At 35.9% G+C, this 20,922-nt stretch overlaps 1 protein-coding gene across 1 annotated transcript in view; it reads right to left on the bottom strand.

The window, feature by feature from the left end:
* arap2 (ArfGAP with RhoGAP domain, ankyrin repeat and PH domain 2) overlaps positions 1-20,922 on the bottom strand; it is a 247,624-nt gene that overhangs the window by 222,793 nt on the left and 3,909 nt on the right. Inside the window, 1 exon segment of the mRNA XM_088920360.1 lies at positions 12,594-12,714. Within this exon segment, the coding sequence (XP_088776486.1) occupies positions 12,594-12,714 (121 nt within the window).

The raw sequence follows: 20,922 nt of genomic DNA, 5'->3' as shown, positions 1-20,922 counted from the left end.
TTTGTTAAAGCAAGTCAGTTTTTTGCAACATATAAAAGACATTTTTCTAAGAAAGTAATTTAGCCTTTGTCACTAATGGAACTACTAAATAAAGATATAAATATAGAAATCTAAAGATTTTTTATTCAATGCTGGTAGCAGGATGGACTAGGGGCTCAGCAGCTGTCAGGTTGAGCTTAGTTTATATTTTATCACAGAGTTGGTGGTGCAAGATGTTAACAGTTTAAACAGGTATTAATAAATAACGCATTTCAAGAAGGAGATTTTTTGAATAATTACAAATCAAGTAGGATAGGGAAAGCACAGAAAATAGGTAGTTAGATTGATCAGATCCAGAGAAGTGGAAAGGCTGACTTCTTAAACTAGCACTATAAAATTTCTATGCATAATTTAATTTTGAAAGCCTCTGAGACATCTGGTGCTACTGTTGAATTTATGAAAAAACATACAAAAGGCATGCTAACCAGTGTGCCATCTGATTCCTTAGTTAATATATTTAATTCTTATAAACAGTTAAGATTGTTATTAATTGTTGATTGTTAGCAGAGTACACCAAGATTCTAAGTTGATCACGAAGAAGTAAAATCACCTGTTTTTTGCGCATAAAAAGTGTTTTTTAACTAAACTAGTTTTTACAGCTTTTAAAGTCCTGCAATGTTTTAAGCAGGAACACGTCATTGGATCTTATTTTATATTTAGCTTTTAAAAATGAAAAAAAACGTTTGTCCATCGTGTTGATAAGCTGTTCTCCATTTACTGGCAATTTTAAAAACTAACCCTTCCCCCCTCCCTCGTTTAATTTAAAGATTTCCATGAAGAAATCCTTAAACACAAAACCATCACATATAATAATTCATCCAGCTGGTTCCCTGTTGAATGACGGTGACGGACTGGGTTCAGTTCCAGGCGGTGTACTATATAGTAGAACTGCTATATGTCTAGGGTGTATATTACTTTTTTCTCAATTCCAAGTTAAATTGTTGGCTGATTACTGGCTGCTGACATTTGGATTAAGACAAAATATAGATTTTCTCAATTCAGATGTAAACCTGAAAGAGACACATCATGTTAACAATAAGCAATAAGTGGACTATTTTTATGCTCCGGCTATATGAGAAAAAAACCGAAAGTAATGCTCTGATTTCGCTTTGAACCACATGGGTGCAGCTTGCTACATTACAGTGCTCATTACCACTACAAGGACAATAGAAGTTTTTTTTTTAAATAAATGAATGTCAAAATATTTCCAAAACGTCCACTTGTGATACTTTAGCTGCTTAGGTACACGATTCCATATTAATATAACTATCAAGTGATGTTAAATCCCTACAACATTTATCTTTTTACAATAACAGCAAGTGGTGTTCTTTCTACGCATTCTTAGAAAAGGATAAAACATTATAACTTTTTATGAAGTACAGAAAATAAGCTTAATAATGTAAGAACAAGCACGTTAAAACCAGAACCCACTGTAAGTTAAAGACTTTGATAAAATATTTATGTATAATTAAATTATTAATGAAGAAGGTGGAAGGTTGTGTACTTTTGTCCAACTGAGCAATCTTGCTTTTATAAAATATACTGACTTTTTAATGTTTAATGTTTAACATGCTATAATACACAGTTTAAAATTATTAAACAGTATACAACTTAAATTCTTAATTGGAAAAAGATTGTCCCACAGCAGTGACCAGGATTCGAAACTGGGCATTTTCTGGCTCAAATGCTATACATAAGATGTTAAGCTTTATTAGCTCCACCAGGCGGTTTAACAAGGTACTCCCGGATACTCTTATCCTATTTCAAAAAACATGCGGAATGTTACAGTACAGTTACAGTTTTAACGCAGTGTACCTCGCTCAATTTGAATTGTTGGATATGTATTTCATTCCTGTATTATCAGTTCTTCAGCACCAAAAGTACAATACAATACTCATGAGGCCCTGGAAAAATTAACTACCTGACTGCTCAGTCTTTATATGCTATAGTCTTTATATGAAAAAATATGTACTGCTCCATGTAATTTCCAGTTTGACCATTTCTGTTTTAATCAATGTACAATGTATAATATTGTTTAGGTGGGTAGCTGCGTCAGCATGCGTAGTCTGTAAAGGAACAAGCATTAGGTTTATTCCATGCTGCAAAAAAGAAGAAAGAGAACACAACGTTTCGGCATGGAGCTTTCTTCAGGTGTGAGAGAGACAAGGCAGTAGGCAAAGGTAAAATAGCGGGAGAACAAAGGTTGGGAGGGAGGAGGAGTGAGAGGCGGGAGCAGGGGACAGAAAGAGAGGCCAGTCAAGAGGTGTGAAGTCAGAATGGGTGTAGAGAGGTGTGAAATGAAACTTCCAATGAATGGAGAAAATTTAAAAGAACAGTAGTCTGTCGTTAAGAGAAGGGAGAATGTGTGATCCTAGCTGCAGAATAATTTTGGTTTCGGAAGTCTTTCTGATGTATGAGTTCAGAAAACCGTCTTTGAGAACACAGACGGAGAGATTAGAGTGGTCGTGGCCGTCAGAGTTGAAATGAGAAACAATGGGATTGGAGAGATCTTTAATCTTCACAGCCCTGACGTGTTCTCTGAAGCGGTCTCCGAGTCTCCTTCCTGTTTCTCCAATGTAGATGGCTGGACATTTACTGCAAGAGATACAGTAAATAAGGTTTCTGGAGGTACAAGATGCTGTCTGGATGATCCGGAATTGTCCTGAGGGGCCTTGAATGAGTGTGGTGGTGGATGTGTACTTGCAGGTGATACAGCGAGCTCTGTTGCAAGGGAAAGTGCCTGGTGTGGATGGTTGTTGAGGGCGGTCAAGGGAGCTGTGAACAAGGAGGTTGCGCAGATTAGGTGGTCGGCGATATGAGATGATAGGGCGATCAGAAAAGAGGGCCCCAATGGAGGGATCATCCTGTCACCTGCAAGTACACAGTACACATCCACCACCACACTCATTCAAGGCCCCTCAGGACAATTCCGGATCAACCAGACAGCATTTTGTACCTCCAGCAACCTTATTTACTGTATCTCTTGCAGTAAATGCCCAGCCATCTACATTGGAGAAACAGGAAGGAGACTCGGAGACCGCTTCAGAGAACACGTCAGGGCTGTGAAGATTAAAGATCTCTCCAAGCCCATTGTTTCTCATTTCAACTCTGACGGCCACGACCACTCTAATCTCTCCGTCTGTGTTCTCAAAGACGGTTTTCTGAACTCATACATCAGAAAGACTACCGAAACCAAAATTATTCTGCAGCTAGGATCACACATTCTCCCTTCTCTTAACGACAGACTACTGTTCTTTTAAATTTTCTCCATTCATTGGAAGTTTCATTTCACACCTCTCTACACCCATTCTGACTTCACACCTCTTGATTGGCCTCTCTTTCTGTCCCCTGCTCCCGCCTCTCACTCTTCCTCCCTCCCAACCTTTGTTCTCCCGCTACTTTACCTTTGCCTACTGCCTTGTCTCTCTCACACCTGAAGAAGGCTCCACGGCCGAAACGTTGTGTTCTCTTTCTTCTTTTTTTCAGCATGGAATAAACCTATTACTTGTTCCTGTACAATATTGTTGTTCTGTATCCAGTATTTTCTCTTAAGGTAACTGTTTTCATATGTTGTCCTGTATTGCATGAGGTGGACTCAGATTTCTAGAATGAAGGGAGCACTATTGTTTGAATTTCGCAAGAAATATCTTCTTGCCAAAGATTGTCTCCCATTTTTCAGAGCCTCAAAGGTATTTCTGAAATCAACATGCTACTCCTTCTGCTTTTATGAACATGGTGTCTTCAAAACGAAGCAAGTTCTGCTTTTATTCTGCTTTGATTTCTGTGTACTTCCTTGACCCCTGTGCTGTTATGCTGGATTTAAAGATTTACACAGAAAGTTTATAAATTTATTAAATGCAGTATGAATAATAAATAAATGATTAAATTATTTACACATCTTTACATCAGTATCATTTTCCTTGTCCTTAGCCACTTTAGTTCCATTAACAATTCTGACTTCTTATTTAAGTTTTTATTTATTTTGCATGGGCTATGTTCTAAAAATATGTTAAAACAAGAAATAAAGCGCACTTGGAAATTTCCATATTTCTCTCTATAGTCTATGACATATGTTCCTAAATAGATTGATATAGTTGAGAAAGTAAGCATTTCCTTAAAGCCATACACAAATATTATGCAACACTGAAAAATTAGAACAAATGCAGCTGTGTTACCATATCATTTCTTGATATTATATGATCTCTGACGTTAAGCAATGTTGTGCCTGGCCATAACTGTAATGGGAGAACTCTAAGAAAACAAAAAACAGATTGCTGCTATAAGTTGTGTTTGTGGATCAGTAGGTAGCATGCTTCCCTCTGGTTCATAATTTCCAAACCTTTTTTGTATAAGACATAAAATTGAGGTCCTAACGAGTTGCTATTAAAGCTTTAAAGTGGATTGTTAATCCCCATGCTCAGAAAATACTACTCCACTTTAGGCTTGCATTATTGCTGCCCTTAATTCAACAGGTGAATTACTGCTGGGATAATTGTTACTACACACAGATAGTTTCTATCTCAATGATGCTTGAAGTTGATCCCAACAAGTGTATAAAATGCTCTGGGATCCACTGAGATGACTTATCATTAATATTTTAAAAATCAATACAGCTAAATCCAGTTTAAATATTCTTTTTAAATAGTGCTTTATTAAAAAAAGTACTATTTTAAAACTCACACCTACATGATGGAGAGAAACCAAATACTCAAAGGACAATTACACAGATTCAGCAGAATCTGGTGTGAAACAGCAAATGTGTTAAGCACATCAAGCATTTAAAAATTATTGTCATATAATCCCAAAAGTAAAGATTTAAAAGAAGCATGTAAACCATAGCATGATAATGTAAGTTAAACAAGACAACTGTGATTGTGTTCTTGTTCTTTGAAAAGCCTGTTATTTTATAATTGACTTTTGAGTAAGTCTTTTTGTCCCTTGGCAATTTCTACCATGTTTGCTATTCTTCCATTTTGATACCTTGAGCAATTATGACTAATTACATAACTACAGATGCAGCCATTCAAAGTACGCGGCACAGACACGTACCGCAGGTAATTGGCTACGACCTCGCGCATCATGACGCAAAATACTGCGGTACGTGATTGGTTGACCAACAGGGGCACTCGTGGTGCGTTGGTCGGTCATAGAAAGATTTAAATGTCTTTACTGTGCCCGTTTTAGTATTGAATATTTTTATGGAATTTTACCACTGAAGGGAAATCTTAGTAGCTGAGCATAAAAAGAATAGGAGCATACTGTAACGCATGTGAAGGCCATAAACGATATTAATTTTGGAACATAAACATACAGTACATGGCTGGTCTCGGTACTTTAAAGAAAAATTACACACCAGTATTCCATTTCTCCCTAAACATTTTAAGCATCGAAGTCTAACTAACGTGATACCGGAGTCAACAAGCATACTTTTAGAATTTGATTAAAAGGGAATATAATATGGAATCGCATCTCTAAAGAAATTAATAACGATATAATTATATTCATGTACAGCAACACAAGAATAGTACATGCTGTACGATGTCTGTTGATAATGTTTGTAGGGCTTTTTCAACACTCCTCATGTGACCTTGCCGGTGGCGCTGTGGGTTAGGTTCCTGACTCCTACATCAATCGTTGCGTGTTTGAATCCGGCCGAAACCATGACTTTTTTTTAACAAACATTTCTTTGAAAAAATAAAACATTTCCCTGGGTCAGAGATTAAATAAAACTTCACTCTCACCATACAAATTTATATTTCTAAATATCACAACATGATCGAATTTAAATAATTTTAATAACAATGAATAGTCACCTATGCGTTACAATATAAACATTTATATTGATTTTAATCGCGTTTAAATCGCCTTTATTTAAAACCCATAAATAAAGCTGATACTGTTTAGACTTTTAAATACTTTAAAACTGTATTACAGCAGCACAATGTACAATGCAACGTAAATCGCTATCTTTGTCTTCTGCGTAATAATGTTCACCTCTCTGTCCAGCAAATTAACAATAGTAATTATAATGAACTTTATTGTATATGGCGCCTTTAAAGGTGGCTCCTCAAAGCCCTTTACAGGATAAAAACAATAACAACAATACTGTTAGGCTGGGCAAACGATTTTTTTTTTAAAAGAAATACAAAATGAGATATAATGATGTGTTCCGGCTTAGACATTAACGAAGAGCATAACGAAGGTCATAAAGGTCATAAACGATATTAATTTTGGAACATCAACATATTATGTAAACTGTATGTTGCTGTTATTGGTATTTTAAAGAAAAAATACTGTAAAATCCTGGGTTCGGTACAATGATTCAGGCATTCATGTGAAGGACAACAGAGCTTTCACTGGCTCAAAAAAACAAAAAGACAAAAAGAATAACTGACACAGCGCGAGCCTGCATTCTCTCCTCAGCCGTCCACACCACACTTTTCCCTGGGTCAGATTTTAAATAAAACTTCACTCGCACCAAACAAATTACCACACACTGAACACTGAACATGTTAACCCAAATATGTCTCACAATACTTTTATGGTACATTACTTTGCTAAAATGTATTTAAAAATAAAAACGATTACAAACGCCAGCAGAGAGAGAGAGAGAGAGACACACACAGTTCTTCATTGTCAAAAAGTAATTGTTTTTTACTTTGTCAGCACCCAGACAAACGCAAACGCATTATTAATGAAATGCTTTTATTTATTCTTAATCGAACCCACAAGTTGTCATCTGCTGTTGAAGCTCTGTTAGACTAGACTCACACATGGCTAGACTAGACTCGGCTCTGGCTTTCCCGTCTATACCGATGCACTGCAAGAACAACCCCCCTCTCTGTGGGAGTGCTGGCTGTGACGAATTAAACCGGTTTCACAGGTATTTTCAAAGTAGAAGGGGGCGAGATTTCCAGCGAAAGACACCTCCCCCCCTTCAAAACCCAGTAAGTACAGTACTTACTAGTTAAGAAAGCTAGGCTCCTCAATGAAATCGCTTTAACATGCTAATGCGTTGGTGTATTGCAGTAAGTGAAAAGACCACGGGCATTCTTCCTCCCCCTACATTCTCAGAGTAGAATAGAATTTTCCTTTGACAAAACAAGGCTCGCCCGATAATGTGAATCGAAACCTGTTTTTCTAGCTTTTAAAGTCATGCAATGTGTAAGCAGGAACACATCATTATATCTTACATATGAAAAATACATAATATAGCTCCCAAACAAACGCAAACGTGTTTTTAATAAAATGCTTTTACTCACTCATAATCTGACAATTTCAGGAAGACTAAGGAAGGACTAAGGAAATTATCATCTGTTGTTGAAGCTCTAAGAGCTCGGTGACTTTGAGATCACTTGTTATCCCAAGTTGTTTGAATCGCCACAATTCAAATAGAGAAAAAAGAGCTGCCTGACAAGATTTAAGATGTGGATGTCAATGTTGGATTAAAAAAAACACGTTGCCCGACGTTAGTTGCATTGCTTGAAAAATAATTTTATTTCGAGAGACTGGATAAGTAATTCAAGTGTTTTTTTAACTTCCTGAAAAACAAGTAATAAAATTCAATTCAATTTAAAGGTCTTTATTAGCATGACAGATGGGTACAATCAGTGTTGGGTATTTACTTTGTAATCTGTATTGCTTTTGAGATGCCACTTTTAAAGGTGATATATAAAATCAAGGCTTTAACTTGCTTTAACTCCGCAAGTCTGAGTTCTTGTGTCCGTCCTATCCGAGCCCGAAAGTATTACAATATGTATCTTTATAGCAGGTGGTGTATAGCTTTTTAGTATAGATTACACTTTTCTAAAATGTATTTAAAAAATAAAAAATGATTACAATCTAATCTTTCCACGTTTGATCCCAAGATCCCAAGAAAAATAAATCTAAACGGGGAGAAAGCTATGCTGAAAGTTTATTAAGATACTTAGAAGACTACACAGCCCAATTTATGTTGCATTTGTCTGATTGTGAGTCAAAACAGCCTTACACAGCCCTGTCGCAGTACACGAATATAATCATATCGTTATTAATTTCTTTAGATACGCGATTCCATATTATATTAGCAGAAAAGCTTAAAACTACCACTTTTTTACACACTATTTCACATGTTAGTTAAAGACTTCGATGCTTAAAATGTTTAGGGAGAATTGGAATACCGGTGTGTATTTTTTCTTTAAAGTACCGATTCCTGGAATCTGACTGGCTGACACCCTTCTGAAGTGGTTCCATAATATCTGGTATACGGAAAAGAAAGTGTTGATAAAAAAGCCTGGATTCTCATGTATCTGATACAAGTATCTTTTAATACAGTCTTTGATGTGCTCTTGAGGATCCTTGTGATATTTTGAGCTCTGGTTGAATGATAAGTGTTGCAGTTTAAATAATTTTCGTAGTTAGAAATTATGAAACGCTTTGTTAAAAGCAAGGGAGTTTTTATGTCCGTTGCAGTAAAAAAAAATGCCTGACAAAGTAGGGCTTGGACAGATTCCAAGTGCTTGTACAAATGTGCTAAAGAAATTATCCACGAAATGCTGTGGTGTTTGTCAAAGAAAAAACTAAAAGTATTTTCGTTTAAAAAAGAAAAAGAAAGAATGTGGACCAGCGTAATACTTTGAGTTTACAGCTTGTCCAAAGTCATTCATTATTAATACTATTAGTAATATCTTTGGTAAAGGCTTTGATGCATAAATATTTCTGATAAAGGTAGGTTGTGTACTTTTGTCCAACTGAGCAATCTTGCTTTCATAAAATATACCAACTTTTTAATGACTGATGATTAACATGCTGTAATACACAGTTTAAATTTAAAAGCTCAAATGCTGTACATGAGAGGTTAAGCTTTATTGGCTCCTCCTGGTGGTTTTACAAGGTGATTCCGGATACTTTCCGGCATGACGTCAAATGACGCGTTACACCGCGTGATACTGCGTGATACTGCGTTTTGATGCGACATACCCACCGGAGTATACCGCGAAATACCCCACCCATTTTGAATGGCTTTGAATGGCATCTGTATATTAGAATCTAGATCACTGATATAAATTAGGAAGAACAGTGATGCTTACACATATCCCTGTGGTACCTAATTATAGCATCCCAATTTTATTAAACAGACTTTTTATCTTTATTGTGTTTTCTATTGATTACCCGAATCTCAATTTAAACATACACACATTGGTTTTAAACTGCCAAGTCAACTGCCAGAAATTAAAAATTAAAAATTAAAAATTATATTTTTGACAGAAAAGACCAATATGTTGATTTCTGCTACAGTCAAAGACAGCATAGAACATAGACTGGCAATATTTCTGAGATGGAAGAATGATGTTTTAACAATATTCTGTCTAGAAAATGAAAATAATGTGTAAACAAACACATAGATCTTTTTCATAAGTAGTCTCTTCTAGCTCAGTTTCCCATCTGTAGATATGTTTTATTTATAGTAAAAGTTTACACTTTTACAACCTGCATACAATACCATGCACTCATCTACATTAAACATCATCTGCATCTGTCTTGAATTGTACATAAATCTTTTTGATTTCCTCTGCTGCTTCTCAAATGTTTGATAATCTTCCTAAATTGGTATCATTTACAATTTTACCTAGTTTATAAACTACAGTATACCAGAATATATATCACTGATATAATTGAAGAACTGGTCCTAGTACAGATCCCTCAGGTACTCCACTAATTACATCAAAACTTGAGTATTAACTCCTTATCTGTACCCTCTGTTTTCTATTTTTATAACCAATTCTCATTCCATTTAACACAATTTGAGAATAAATAATTTATGAGAAATTATTAAATCTGAACATCTAAATACACCATTTCTAATGGCCTATGTGTATTATTCATTTTTGTTGCTTGTTCAAAGAACTGAAACAAGATGGTTAGACAACATAATATTAATACCTCTACTGCGTGGATCACTGTGGAAATACAGACTAGCCCACAACCACAGTTAGTTGCACATAATGCTGAAGACCACAGGACAAAAAACACTACAGTTTCCACATCTCCTATCATCAGAATGTCATTCAAGTTTTCAGTCTTTTTGTTGTCCTGTTGTAACTGCTTCTCTTTAATAAACAAACCTAGGATTTTTGTTCAGTTTCACAATAGAGCCTTCTTATGAATATAATATGATTACATAATAATCAACTAATATGTTATTAATTATTAATTTAATATTAATTAAATGTGCCTATATATGTATATATTCCTTCTAAAAATTGACTCTACAGACATTAATCATTGAGTGCATTATGTTAAATTAATATATAAAATAGTATGCAAAGGAACAAGTAATAGGTTTAGTCCATGCTGAAAAGAATATGGAATAAACCTATTACTTGTTCCTTTGCAGCCTACGCATGCTGACGCAGCTACCCACCTGAACTATAAAATAGTGTTGTTCATGCACAGTACCAGTATTTCTGTATTTCAAGGTTTCCTGAAATCCTTTTGAAGATACAAGAGAGGCAGGCAAATTGCCTAGCTTCCTACATTTCATCTCTCACCCTCCCTTTGGTGTGGGTGGAATTCCCCATACTTTTGTAAATTGCAGTACTTTCCACTGACAAAGTGAGATTATCTTTGTCATTAGAACAAGCACTAGCAGCATAAAGAGTCTGGTAATCATTTTCATATAAAATCCACAAAGTGAAGAGTAGAAAAATTAACATATGCTATTACATGATGTTTCAATATTGCAGACATTGCATTGCATAAACACACAAAGGTATGCTTCTTAAATGGCAAATCTCTTAATATTGTTTGATGGCTTCCTTTAGTAAGCAGTTTCAAAAGAGTGTTAGATAAGACCAGTTGAAGTTGATTCGTTGCTTAAAATCCTCAGTCAGAATATCTTCATTAATACCCCAGGTCTAAAAACAAACAATATTCTTGTTTGATAACTAGGCCTAGGAATGTTTTTTATTTTTATTTAATACAATGCATACATACAAACCTGGGGAAACACTTTGGATAGTTGTGCCTGCTTTTCTTTAATCATTCAAGCTCTAATTTCTTTCACATTTACAAAAGACAGATGATCCTTTCTATTAACCATGGGCTGTGAACAAAGCTTTAAACATTTTCAGGCTGAGATCAATACTAGTTCTTCTCTAGTCCTGGTCCTGGAATGCATCAGTTCTTGCAGTTAAAAATGTGTCTTCCATCAGTACTTATAAATGAAATAAAATTACATTAAACTAGAAAAAAAGTATGATGATTCAGCAACTCTCTGTAGAGAGTCATATGATGCTGAAAGCAAAAACTGCAAGGACACATTTGACCTAAGGAGTATAAAAATCTAACATTGTGTAGATACAGAAACTTTTTAACTCCTTTTTGTCACTATTTATATGGCTCTGAAAAAGTATTCAAGATTTCTATTTTGTTGAATTACAAATGACATATAAGCTTTCTTTGTTCTTTGTAATTCTTGTAATTCTGACATTTAGTGTCTTTCACGTATAAAAGTGTTCAGTTTGATCCATGATAGTTAATTAAAAATATTTTAAAAGTGTATTCATCACTTTTTAAATTTAAATTTGGTCAACATTATTACTGTACTCATTTTACAAAGAGAGTACACAGCTTACAAAAGGTATATTTTTCCTCTTATTTGTTCACTTTTTACTATTACAGTAAAATGGGTTTTTTTTCAGGAAACAAACAGGATACTCCCTGAACCTGATTATTGAGTTTTATTTATTCCAGATTAAGCTTACACAAATTTTCATAGCTGTGTTAAAGTTATTACACCATGAATCTCTGCATATCTTCTATTAAAAGTACTTATGAATATCTGTTTCACAGGTTTATTTCATGATAAAAATCATCTGAAAATCTATTTTCTTGTACTGTGCTTATAATTTTGTGTTTGTGTGCCATCTTTAAAAACCTGAATCTCCAATTGAAAGTTCATTCAAGTGTCTGTTTTGGTTTAACTCAGACTGAAACATTTATACAGTAACAAACTCTCAAAACACTTTGCTTGCATTACTTTTCAATCATTCAACCATGATGAAAATAGTCAAGTTAAGAATTAAACATATTTGTTATAAACCATATCTAAATCATAGTAAATAAATCATCAATACATGCATTTTAATTCAGTAGTAACTAATTGTATGTTTTAGTTAATCTATGTAAAAAAAAATACTAGACATCAAGGAACTTCATAGAAATGACCAAAAGACCAGAAACTTTTCCAATTAAACAGTAGGGGACATTGTGTAGGATGCAGAGAGAGCATTATTAAATTTAAAATATTAAATATAAAGAAGAAAGATAAACATAATTTTGAAACTGTATGTATTAAATAATTTAAATGAAAAGCATGTCTTTGTAATTTAACATGCTGTATAAACAAAGGGTAAGATAATTCCTTAATGTTTAGCTAAATAATAAAAAATACAATTACAAAGACTGGTTATTTGCAACTCAAAGCAATTTTCTATTAAAAATCCATACTAGTCTGTTTCACAGCTGCAGTTGGAAATAGGTCAATTAAACTAATAATAAATATATTCTGTTACCTTCCTTTTCAGCCCGGAAAACAAAGGTCCTTTGGGATGTGATCACTTCAAATTTGTTATCTCCCACAGTCTGAATCTTTTTTATTGCAGAGAGGCATATTATTCATTTGGAATATATTTCCTAAAAATAAAAAAGCAAAAGTTTTAGAAGAAAAGCCTATGTTCGTATAAAGGTCATGGGGTTCCAATCAATTTAACAATCACCTGAATATTTTTGACAAAGCCAAGGGACACTGAACATCACAGATAAGTATATTTCATGAAGTCTGTAATGGTTTAAAATAAAATTCTAAAACAATTGAAAATGTGATTTTTCAATATATCCATGTAGATTTGAATTGCTATCTGAAAACTGCATTTCCATATTAGTACGTCAAAATGCATATACGCCCATTGAAGAGATAAATGAGACACATGGGAAGTGAGATAATATCATTTTTGTATTTTTGCAAACTATGCAGACTAGTGGCTTGTATTTGGCTTTGCACCCAAACATATAAATGTGCTGCCTGTCCTTGGTCAGTAGGATAAGAGGGCATGTATGAGGTAAGCTGGCTGTGTGTCCAGAACCTATGAAAGGAACAATCTTTTGTCCAGTCTGCAACTTTGATATGATTAATAACAATATTGGCATGTGTTGTTGTCTTATCATTTGTTCAGAATGTGTCGTAGTAACCTGTTTGTTTCGCATATAAAAGACCATCTTTAATTACTTATTTTTGAGTCTGGTGGTTGCAAGCCGTTCTCCCATATACAGTGGTGTGAAGAAGTGTTTGCCCCCTTCCTGATTTCTTATTTTTTTGCATTTTTGTCACACTGAAATGTTTCAGATCATCAAACAAATTGAAATATTAGACAAAGATAACACAAGTAAACACAAAATGCAGTTTTTAAATGAAGGTTTTTATTATTAAGGGGAAAAAAAATCCAAACCTACATGGCCCTGTGTGAAAAAGTGATTGCCCCCCCTGTTAAAACATAAATCAACTGTGGTTTATCACATCTTTGGAAAGCTGAGTTCAGTTTCTCTAGCCACACCCAGGCCTGATTACTGCCACACCTGTTCTCAATCAAGAAATCACTTAAATAGGACCTGCCTGACAAAGTGAAGTAGACCAAAAGGATGTTTCTGGACTACAGGGCTGTACTGTATAAAACCTCCTTCAATAATTGAATCACTTAGAGAGCCCAAGACAGTGATGTATTAAAAAGAAGCTGTATTTTATATGCATTATTAAATATGTATTGCATTGAGTTTTTGAAATTAGTTTTCTTTTGATGGTTTATATACAGTACACACTAAAACTTAAGTGAAAACAAAAAGTTATTTAAATATACTGTATAGTACTGTATGTCTCTCTTTGAAATGCTAAGCATAAAACACTCACGAAAGAGACAGAGGTAATAAGTATCCAATTATTGAGAACATTATTCAGAACTAAGGCGGATTGATAAAAATGTTCTTTCTCCTGCATCTTCTCCTGCGTCTTTCTCCTGCATTTGTTAGCATCTTTTAAGTAACGCAATGCGCTATATAAAATGTTACATTTATAGAAATGCAGTAAAATAGTGTGGGAACCCTATCTCAAAAGAACAAAACCAAATCTGAATATGTCACTGCATCATCCTCTGAAATTAAACAGGGGTGTTAACACACACGAACAGCTAATCTTAATTACTGAGGCAGAACATGTGCTATGTTCCAAGGGAATTCAGTATCTCACCAATTTAGTGTAGCAGCAGTGCTGTTATAGGGTTGTGAAATTCGGTGCATTTTAATGAAGTGGTCTAAATATGTAAGAACCAAAGTGCAGATAGTTTTATCTCACTTTAAGTGCCAATAATTATTCATTATCTGGGTTATATTTAATTAATTTTAGCATAAATACTAAGGAAATTCAGGATGTATTTTCTTGTAATCTTAAATCCATTTTATATCATAACTCATACATAATTTACAGTAAATTCAGTAACTGTTTAAGAAAACTTTTTAAAAGAAGCAACATTAATTGTGTAAGATTTTTTTTCTTATTTGCAAAAACTTTGGAAACAAATAGACTAATATTTAATTTTTGAATATTATTTATATTACAATGACCTGAGTTTTTCTGACAAGCCAAGGGTCAATGAACACTGGAATGAAACTATTCTTTAGAATGCTTCACACACACAAAAAAAGAACTTTTTAAAATCAAAAGAAAGTGTTCAGTATCTGAACTTTTGGATGGTTTTGAAGCAGTGCTGCTTGTCATGTAAAGCTTATATTAGGAACATGGGGAATGGGCCCTTACACAGACATGGGCTTTTTTCAGTGATTTTTGAAATCATGGGGACATCTTCAGGAAATGAAATGGAATTGCAAATATATATTTTTAACATCCTGAGAAAGAATAGCCATTACTCCTACATTGTTAACTGCTATTCAAATCTGTAAAGTGCTATGAGGCAAATTATTGCAAAAGGATGATGTAACAGTTTTTAAACTGCAATGGTTAATTTAAAACTTTTTAGATTTTTATTTTGAAATTAGAAGCATATTTACATGCTGTATGACAGTAGAACACAATGAATTACATGGGAAAACCACATTGCAGACACATGAAAAAATATCTAAACCTAATTAATATGGAGAAGCATTTTGAATGATCAGATTATAATAAAACTAATTCCTTACACTTTTAGAGTGCTTTTCTGGACACTCCACTCAAAGCACCTTACAGATAATGGGGACTCTCCTCCACTACCACCAATGTGCAGCATCCACCTGGATGAAGCAACGGCAGCCATAGTGCACCAGAACGTTCACCACACATCAGCTATCATTGGGGAGGAGAACACAATGATAAAGCCAATTCATAGATGGGTATTATTAAATATTATTAAATAAAGCTTTCCAAAGTTTTTGATGTTATGACCAACTGCTTATAGTGCAGGAGTAGTGTGTAACCAAGAGCTACCTTGTCCAAATCCTAATGACAAGGTTCCAGTTCCTGCAACTGAATTCATAATAGAACTTGAACTGGACAATAGATTCCTGGGAGAGCTATGGTCTATTATCTAGGGTTAAGGTTCATTTCTGTAATTGTAACAAGGCCCTCAAATGCATGTATTGCTTTTATCTTTACATCTACAAGCTAGTCCCAAACAAAGAGAACACTTCTTTAAATCTTACATCAGTAAGGCCATATATACTGATGGAAAAAAATAAACACAACACCTCCTCCTCCACACACTGGCCCTCCTATCTGCATGGTACAGGCTGAAGAGTGACTCATCAGTGAAGAGGAACTGATGCCAGTGCTGACGAGTCCATCACAGCCTCTGTCTAGCCCAAGCCAGTCAGGTGTGACATCTAGGAGGTGTGGGCAGAGGGTCTCTGACAGGTCGCCTTACTCTAAGGCGAGCAGCGTGGAGCCTCACTGTCCTGTCACTGATGCAGGCATTGTGTCTGCCAGCAGTTTCAGCAGCAGCAGCACGGGTGGCAGATCTGAAATGATCTCTCAGATGGACCAGTCTGATGGGCCAGTCCTGCTCTGGTGTGGTCACTCAAGGGTGACTGGATCTTGGATGTCATCTGTCCTGCCAGTCTGCTGAAACCTTCTCTGCAGTCGAGACACAGTGGAGCAGCTAACTCCATAGTGTCTGGCAATGCTGGCACATTACATGCCTGCCTGCAGCATGCCAATGGCCTTCTCCCTTGCTTCTGGTGACATTTGAGGCATTATAGAATGCACAGAAAACTGACTAAGTGTGGCCTTTTTCTTGCAGTGACCTAAGCTTTGAATTAAGGAATTTTTAAAGGTGACCTGTTTAGGCATTGTTCCACGTGGACCTCTTTGGGTAATAGTGCACCTAACGACCTTTCGAGTGATTAGCAAGTTGCAATGCCTCACTGCACAAGCTGTATTGCTGGTCAGAGGCCTTAAAACAAATAGACAACTTTTTGTGAAAGTACATAAGCTTTAACTATAGTATTCTAATTCCAGAAAATATTGTGTTTCTTTTTTCCATCAGTATATATTAAACGCAATGGGTAACATCATCAATACAATAGACAATAAACTTATCAAAGACTAAATATTTTCTCTGCAGAGATTTTTCCTAAAGTAATAAAACACACAATATTACTCGGTGTTTATTTTGCACATACACCCACTCCAAGGGTTATGTAAAGTGTACAGCGCTGCAGTTCCTGCATCCTTCTGCGTGGGAGTTACGAATCCACAATTGTAGATGACAGAGAATTCACAGAGAATGGCAATCTACAATCACTTTTCAGGTCAAACAGGGCAACCCAAAGATTGTAGTGGTGTCAAACATATGGTCCACCAAGCCTATATGTGCTGCCCATGCAGCAGTTGTAGAAAAAGCTATTGTTCTGGATTTTCCTATTCCAATCACTTTACATGTAAATGCTTATGGTTAATTCCCAAAGCATTTTATACATTTTATGTGATTAATTTTAGTAAAACGTTTATACTGTTGTTTATTTATTTTCATCCTTTATTGAATGAGATGTCCCAACACTTTTCTTTTCAACAAGTTTGCATAGTGTAAATTATCCCAACAAATTTCACAACTATTTACTGATATCTAATGAAGAAACAATGATAGCTAATTTCACAGTTCGATGTTATTGTAGTGAAGTATTAAAAAGTTAAACAAAAATAACACACTACATATAAACAATACTACAGATGCAGCCATTCAAAGTGCGCGGTACAAACCCGTACCGCGGGCAAATCATTACGTCATAGCGCATCATAACGCGTCATACCGCGTTACGTGATTGGCTGGCCAAAATGACCAACAGGGGCACTCGTGGTGCGTTGGTCGGTCATGGAAAGATTTAATCATTTAATATTTTTACTGTGCACATTTTAATCCACTTAGTATTGTTTATTTAGATGGAATTTTACCACTAAAGGGACATTTTAGTAGCTGAGCATAAAAAGAATAGGAGCATAACACATCTGAAGGTCATAAACGATATTAATTTAGGAACATAAACATATTATGTAAAATGTATATGGCTGGTCTTCGTATTTTAAAGAAAAAATACACACCAGTATTTCATTTCTCCCTAAACATTTTAAACATCAAAGTCTTACATGTGGTTATTTCGGAAACGTTTTTACGTGCTCCTTGCTCCTTCTGACCATGTTACTTTACGTTTATACAGTATACAGTACTTTGTGAGAAAAGTGATAGTTTTAAGCTTTTCTGCGAATACGCTCGATACCGGAGTAAACAAGCATACTTTTAGAATTTGATTAATAGGGAATATAATATGGAATCGCGCATCTAAAGAAATTAATAACGATATAATTATATTAATGTACTGTAGCACAAACAGTAGTCTATTGATATGTGTATGGCTGTTTCACCACTTGTCATGTGACCATGTTAGTGGAGTGATGGTTTAAGTGCCTGACTTATAAGCGAGAGGTCGGCTGTTCAAATCCAGCTATCGCCATGAGTTTTCTTTTAACAAACATTTCTTTGAAAAACTAAAAAAGCAATATTATGGACAATTAATTGACTTTTTTATATTTCTAAATATCACAACATGTTCAAATCTAAGTCATTTCTTAATAACAACGAATAGTCACCGTCTTTCCCTCTGAATCGCTCCAGTAGCAGGAACCTCTATTGATGGATCCCTTTAGATCTACCTTCAGATTAAATAGGTTATTAATAATATCTTCAGTGTCACATCTTCCCAGTTTAGCTGATCTTTTGCTGCCTACGCATGCTTACACAGCTCCCTAGGTAAATTATCATACTTGACTGAGAAAGCTTTAGAGAACTTAACATTTTTATTATCAACAAATTGTAAATACGACGTTTACATTGGCGTTATTAATTTTTCACTTGAGTGTATGGAGGGGTGTCAGCTGTCAATGAGAGCAGACCCCCCCCCCCTTATGCTGGGCAAATGATTTTTTTAATTTTTAAAAAAGAAATAAAAAATTAGATATAATAATATAAACATAAACGTTTCGGCTGTGAATCTTTCTTCACGTGTGAGGGTCTTCAGCTGAAAATGAAACGCTTGGAGTTTGTAATGTAGGGCGCTCTGGACGGGTTAAACTTTAATGCAGGAAAAATGTATTTCCCAGAAGCTACAGTATACTGATTCTTATGGAAGCCCATTTCCGCCAGGGAGTAAAACAAAGACACACACTTTTTCATTGACAAAACGTAACGCCACACTCTCTTGTTTAAAGCACCACATCTCTTCCCGTTTAAAGGAGGAGACACTTTACACTTTAACTCTTCAGTTCACAAAGAAATTTCACCAGAGCCTCTTCTCTTCTTGTGTCCAATTTTTAGTTAAGCAGGATCCAAGCAGGATTTCAGATGAAAGGCAGTGACCTTAATCAAGCCCAAATCATAGTTGAACCCGTTCAGAGCCTACATTACATTTTAGCGTTTCATTTTGAGCAGAAGACACTCACACCTGAAGAAAACTTCACAGCCGAAACATTGCGTTTTGTCTCTTCTCTTTTAAGCATGTGTACGATGCTGTAATACAGTTTAAAATAATTAAAAGACTAAACAGTATCAACTTGAATTCTTACCTCTATTGATACAGTATAACTATCAAGTGGTATTAAACAAATACAGCTTTTTGGTATAGATTACACTTTTCTAAAAAATTATTTAAAAATAAAAATGACTACAATCTAATCTTTCCACGTGTAGAGGTTTGATGGGTTTACTGAGACAATTATTAATTGTAGCAGTAATCACGAGGTGGTTCGTTGTGGCTTTTAGAAAATCAATCGTCAGAACAACTAACAACGCACACACGGGTTCAATACACGAGATACCTTTATTAACATAAATTGTGCACCAAACACATACTAGTCTGCCTGGATACAAGCGGCAGACCTTACTGTGAGGGTTATCAATATACAAGGTATATAATCTCGAAGAGATGCAAACACAAAGAGATACACAACAGAGAATATATTTCAATATATATCGTTCAGCTACACCAAATCGCTAATCAGTGTTATTACCCACTGTTACTCTAAACTCGGAAGTAAATGCATTACTTATGAATTAAATTGATAACAACTTGTGTTGAGGTAAAATTGAAATCTCGAGATGCAATGTAGAACATGGGGTTTACTTATCCATTGTGTATGGATTTGGAATTTCCCAGCACGAACACCAAACCAGCTGACAGGCTCTGTTGCAGCCTCTGTTCCAGCGGTTGTCCAATGGGCATTGTCCCGGCGTCCTCTGGCTACCGGCCAACCAGTCGAGGTGCAGCTCGGAGTAGGACGGGCGGAGGAATCTAACTGCGGCGCGCAGGGCAGTCGTTGCTCCGAGGGGATCTACCAGCAGTCCGGCTGGCTAGTAGAAAGTCTCTATGCACAGAGTGTGACTGCGGGTCCTCGCAAGTCACTCTTTTGCCCGGGAAGAAGCTGGTTCGTTCCCGGTCCAGCGCTGCTTCTGAATAAGCTATTCAGGTTGTCGACGAGGGTCCAACTGTAGGCTGCCGTTGGTCAAGCGGAGCATTCACGTTGGTAGAATTCTGAGTACGTACGGGATCCTCAGCCTCGCGCTTAGAACAAGTCCCTTTGCAGACAACAGCAGTTGTCACATGATTGTCTCTGAGGATGCACGAAAATGGCCAAGGAGAGCCCCGATCTGAGCTTGCGCTCCCTTTTTGACCAAGACACAGATGTGTGTTGATTGGTTGAGAGTTTGGCGGGCATTGGAGACCCACGTGGTGTTACCACGCCCTGCCAGTCCCTGATTGGTTGATCAAGGTGAGATATGACTCACTTACTCCTGACACTTAGGAATGCAGTCCAGATGTCCATTTGGCACTCCCTAGACAGATAGGCGCCAATGGATGACCATTGATCATGATAGCCAGGCTTATCTAAGTGCATCCCCATTTGGGAGCTGTCCCTTATCAAAAGAAAACATCTTAAATCAGCCTGCATGACTACTTTCTCTGTGGCTGCACCACCGAGATGGAGAGTGAGATGGGGCCTCATTTAGGAAAGCACAGCAACGCTTAATTTTGTCTTATTAACAAGCATTGCCGCTACATATCCCCCCTTTTTGAAGGTCACGAGGTCCTGAGGTGTTGTTGCCTTCAAAACAAAAACAGAGTTAAGTGATGTCTGTTGGACCACGGTGGATTTTACCACCCAATATTCACATTACCTCTCGAGAATTCGTACAGGAAATAGTGTTGGAAAGAACAATGCGTATACCTGCTCTCGGTTATAAGGTACATAGAAATGAGGTATCAGGCATCATTATTAGCCCTGGACCTTAAACTTCCGGCAGTTCACTATCA

This window comes from Atractosteus spatula, chromosome 1 (assembly GCF_055471065.1).
Source record: "Atractosteus spatula isolate fAtrSpa1 chromosome 1, fAtrSpa1.hap1, whole genome shotgun sequence".
Taxonomy (NCBI): Eukaryota; Metazoa; Chordata; class Actinopteri; order Semionotiformes; family Lepisosteidae; genus Atractosteus; species Atractosteus spatula.
The sequence above is the reverse complement of the archived record's forward strand: the minus strand, read 5'-3'. Positions and strand labels throughout refer to the sequence as shown.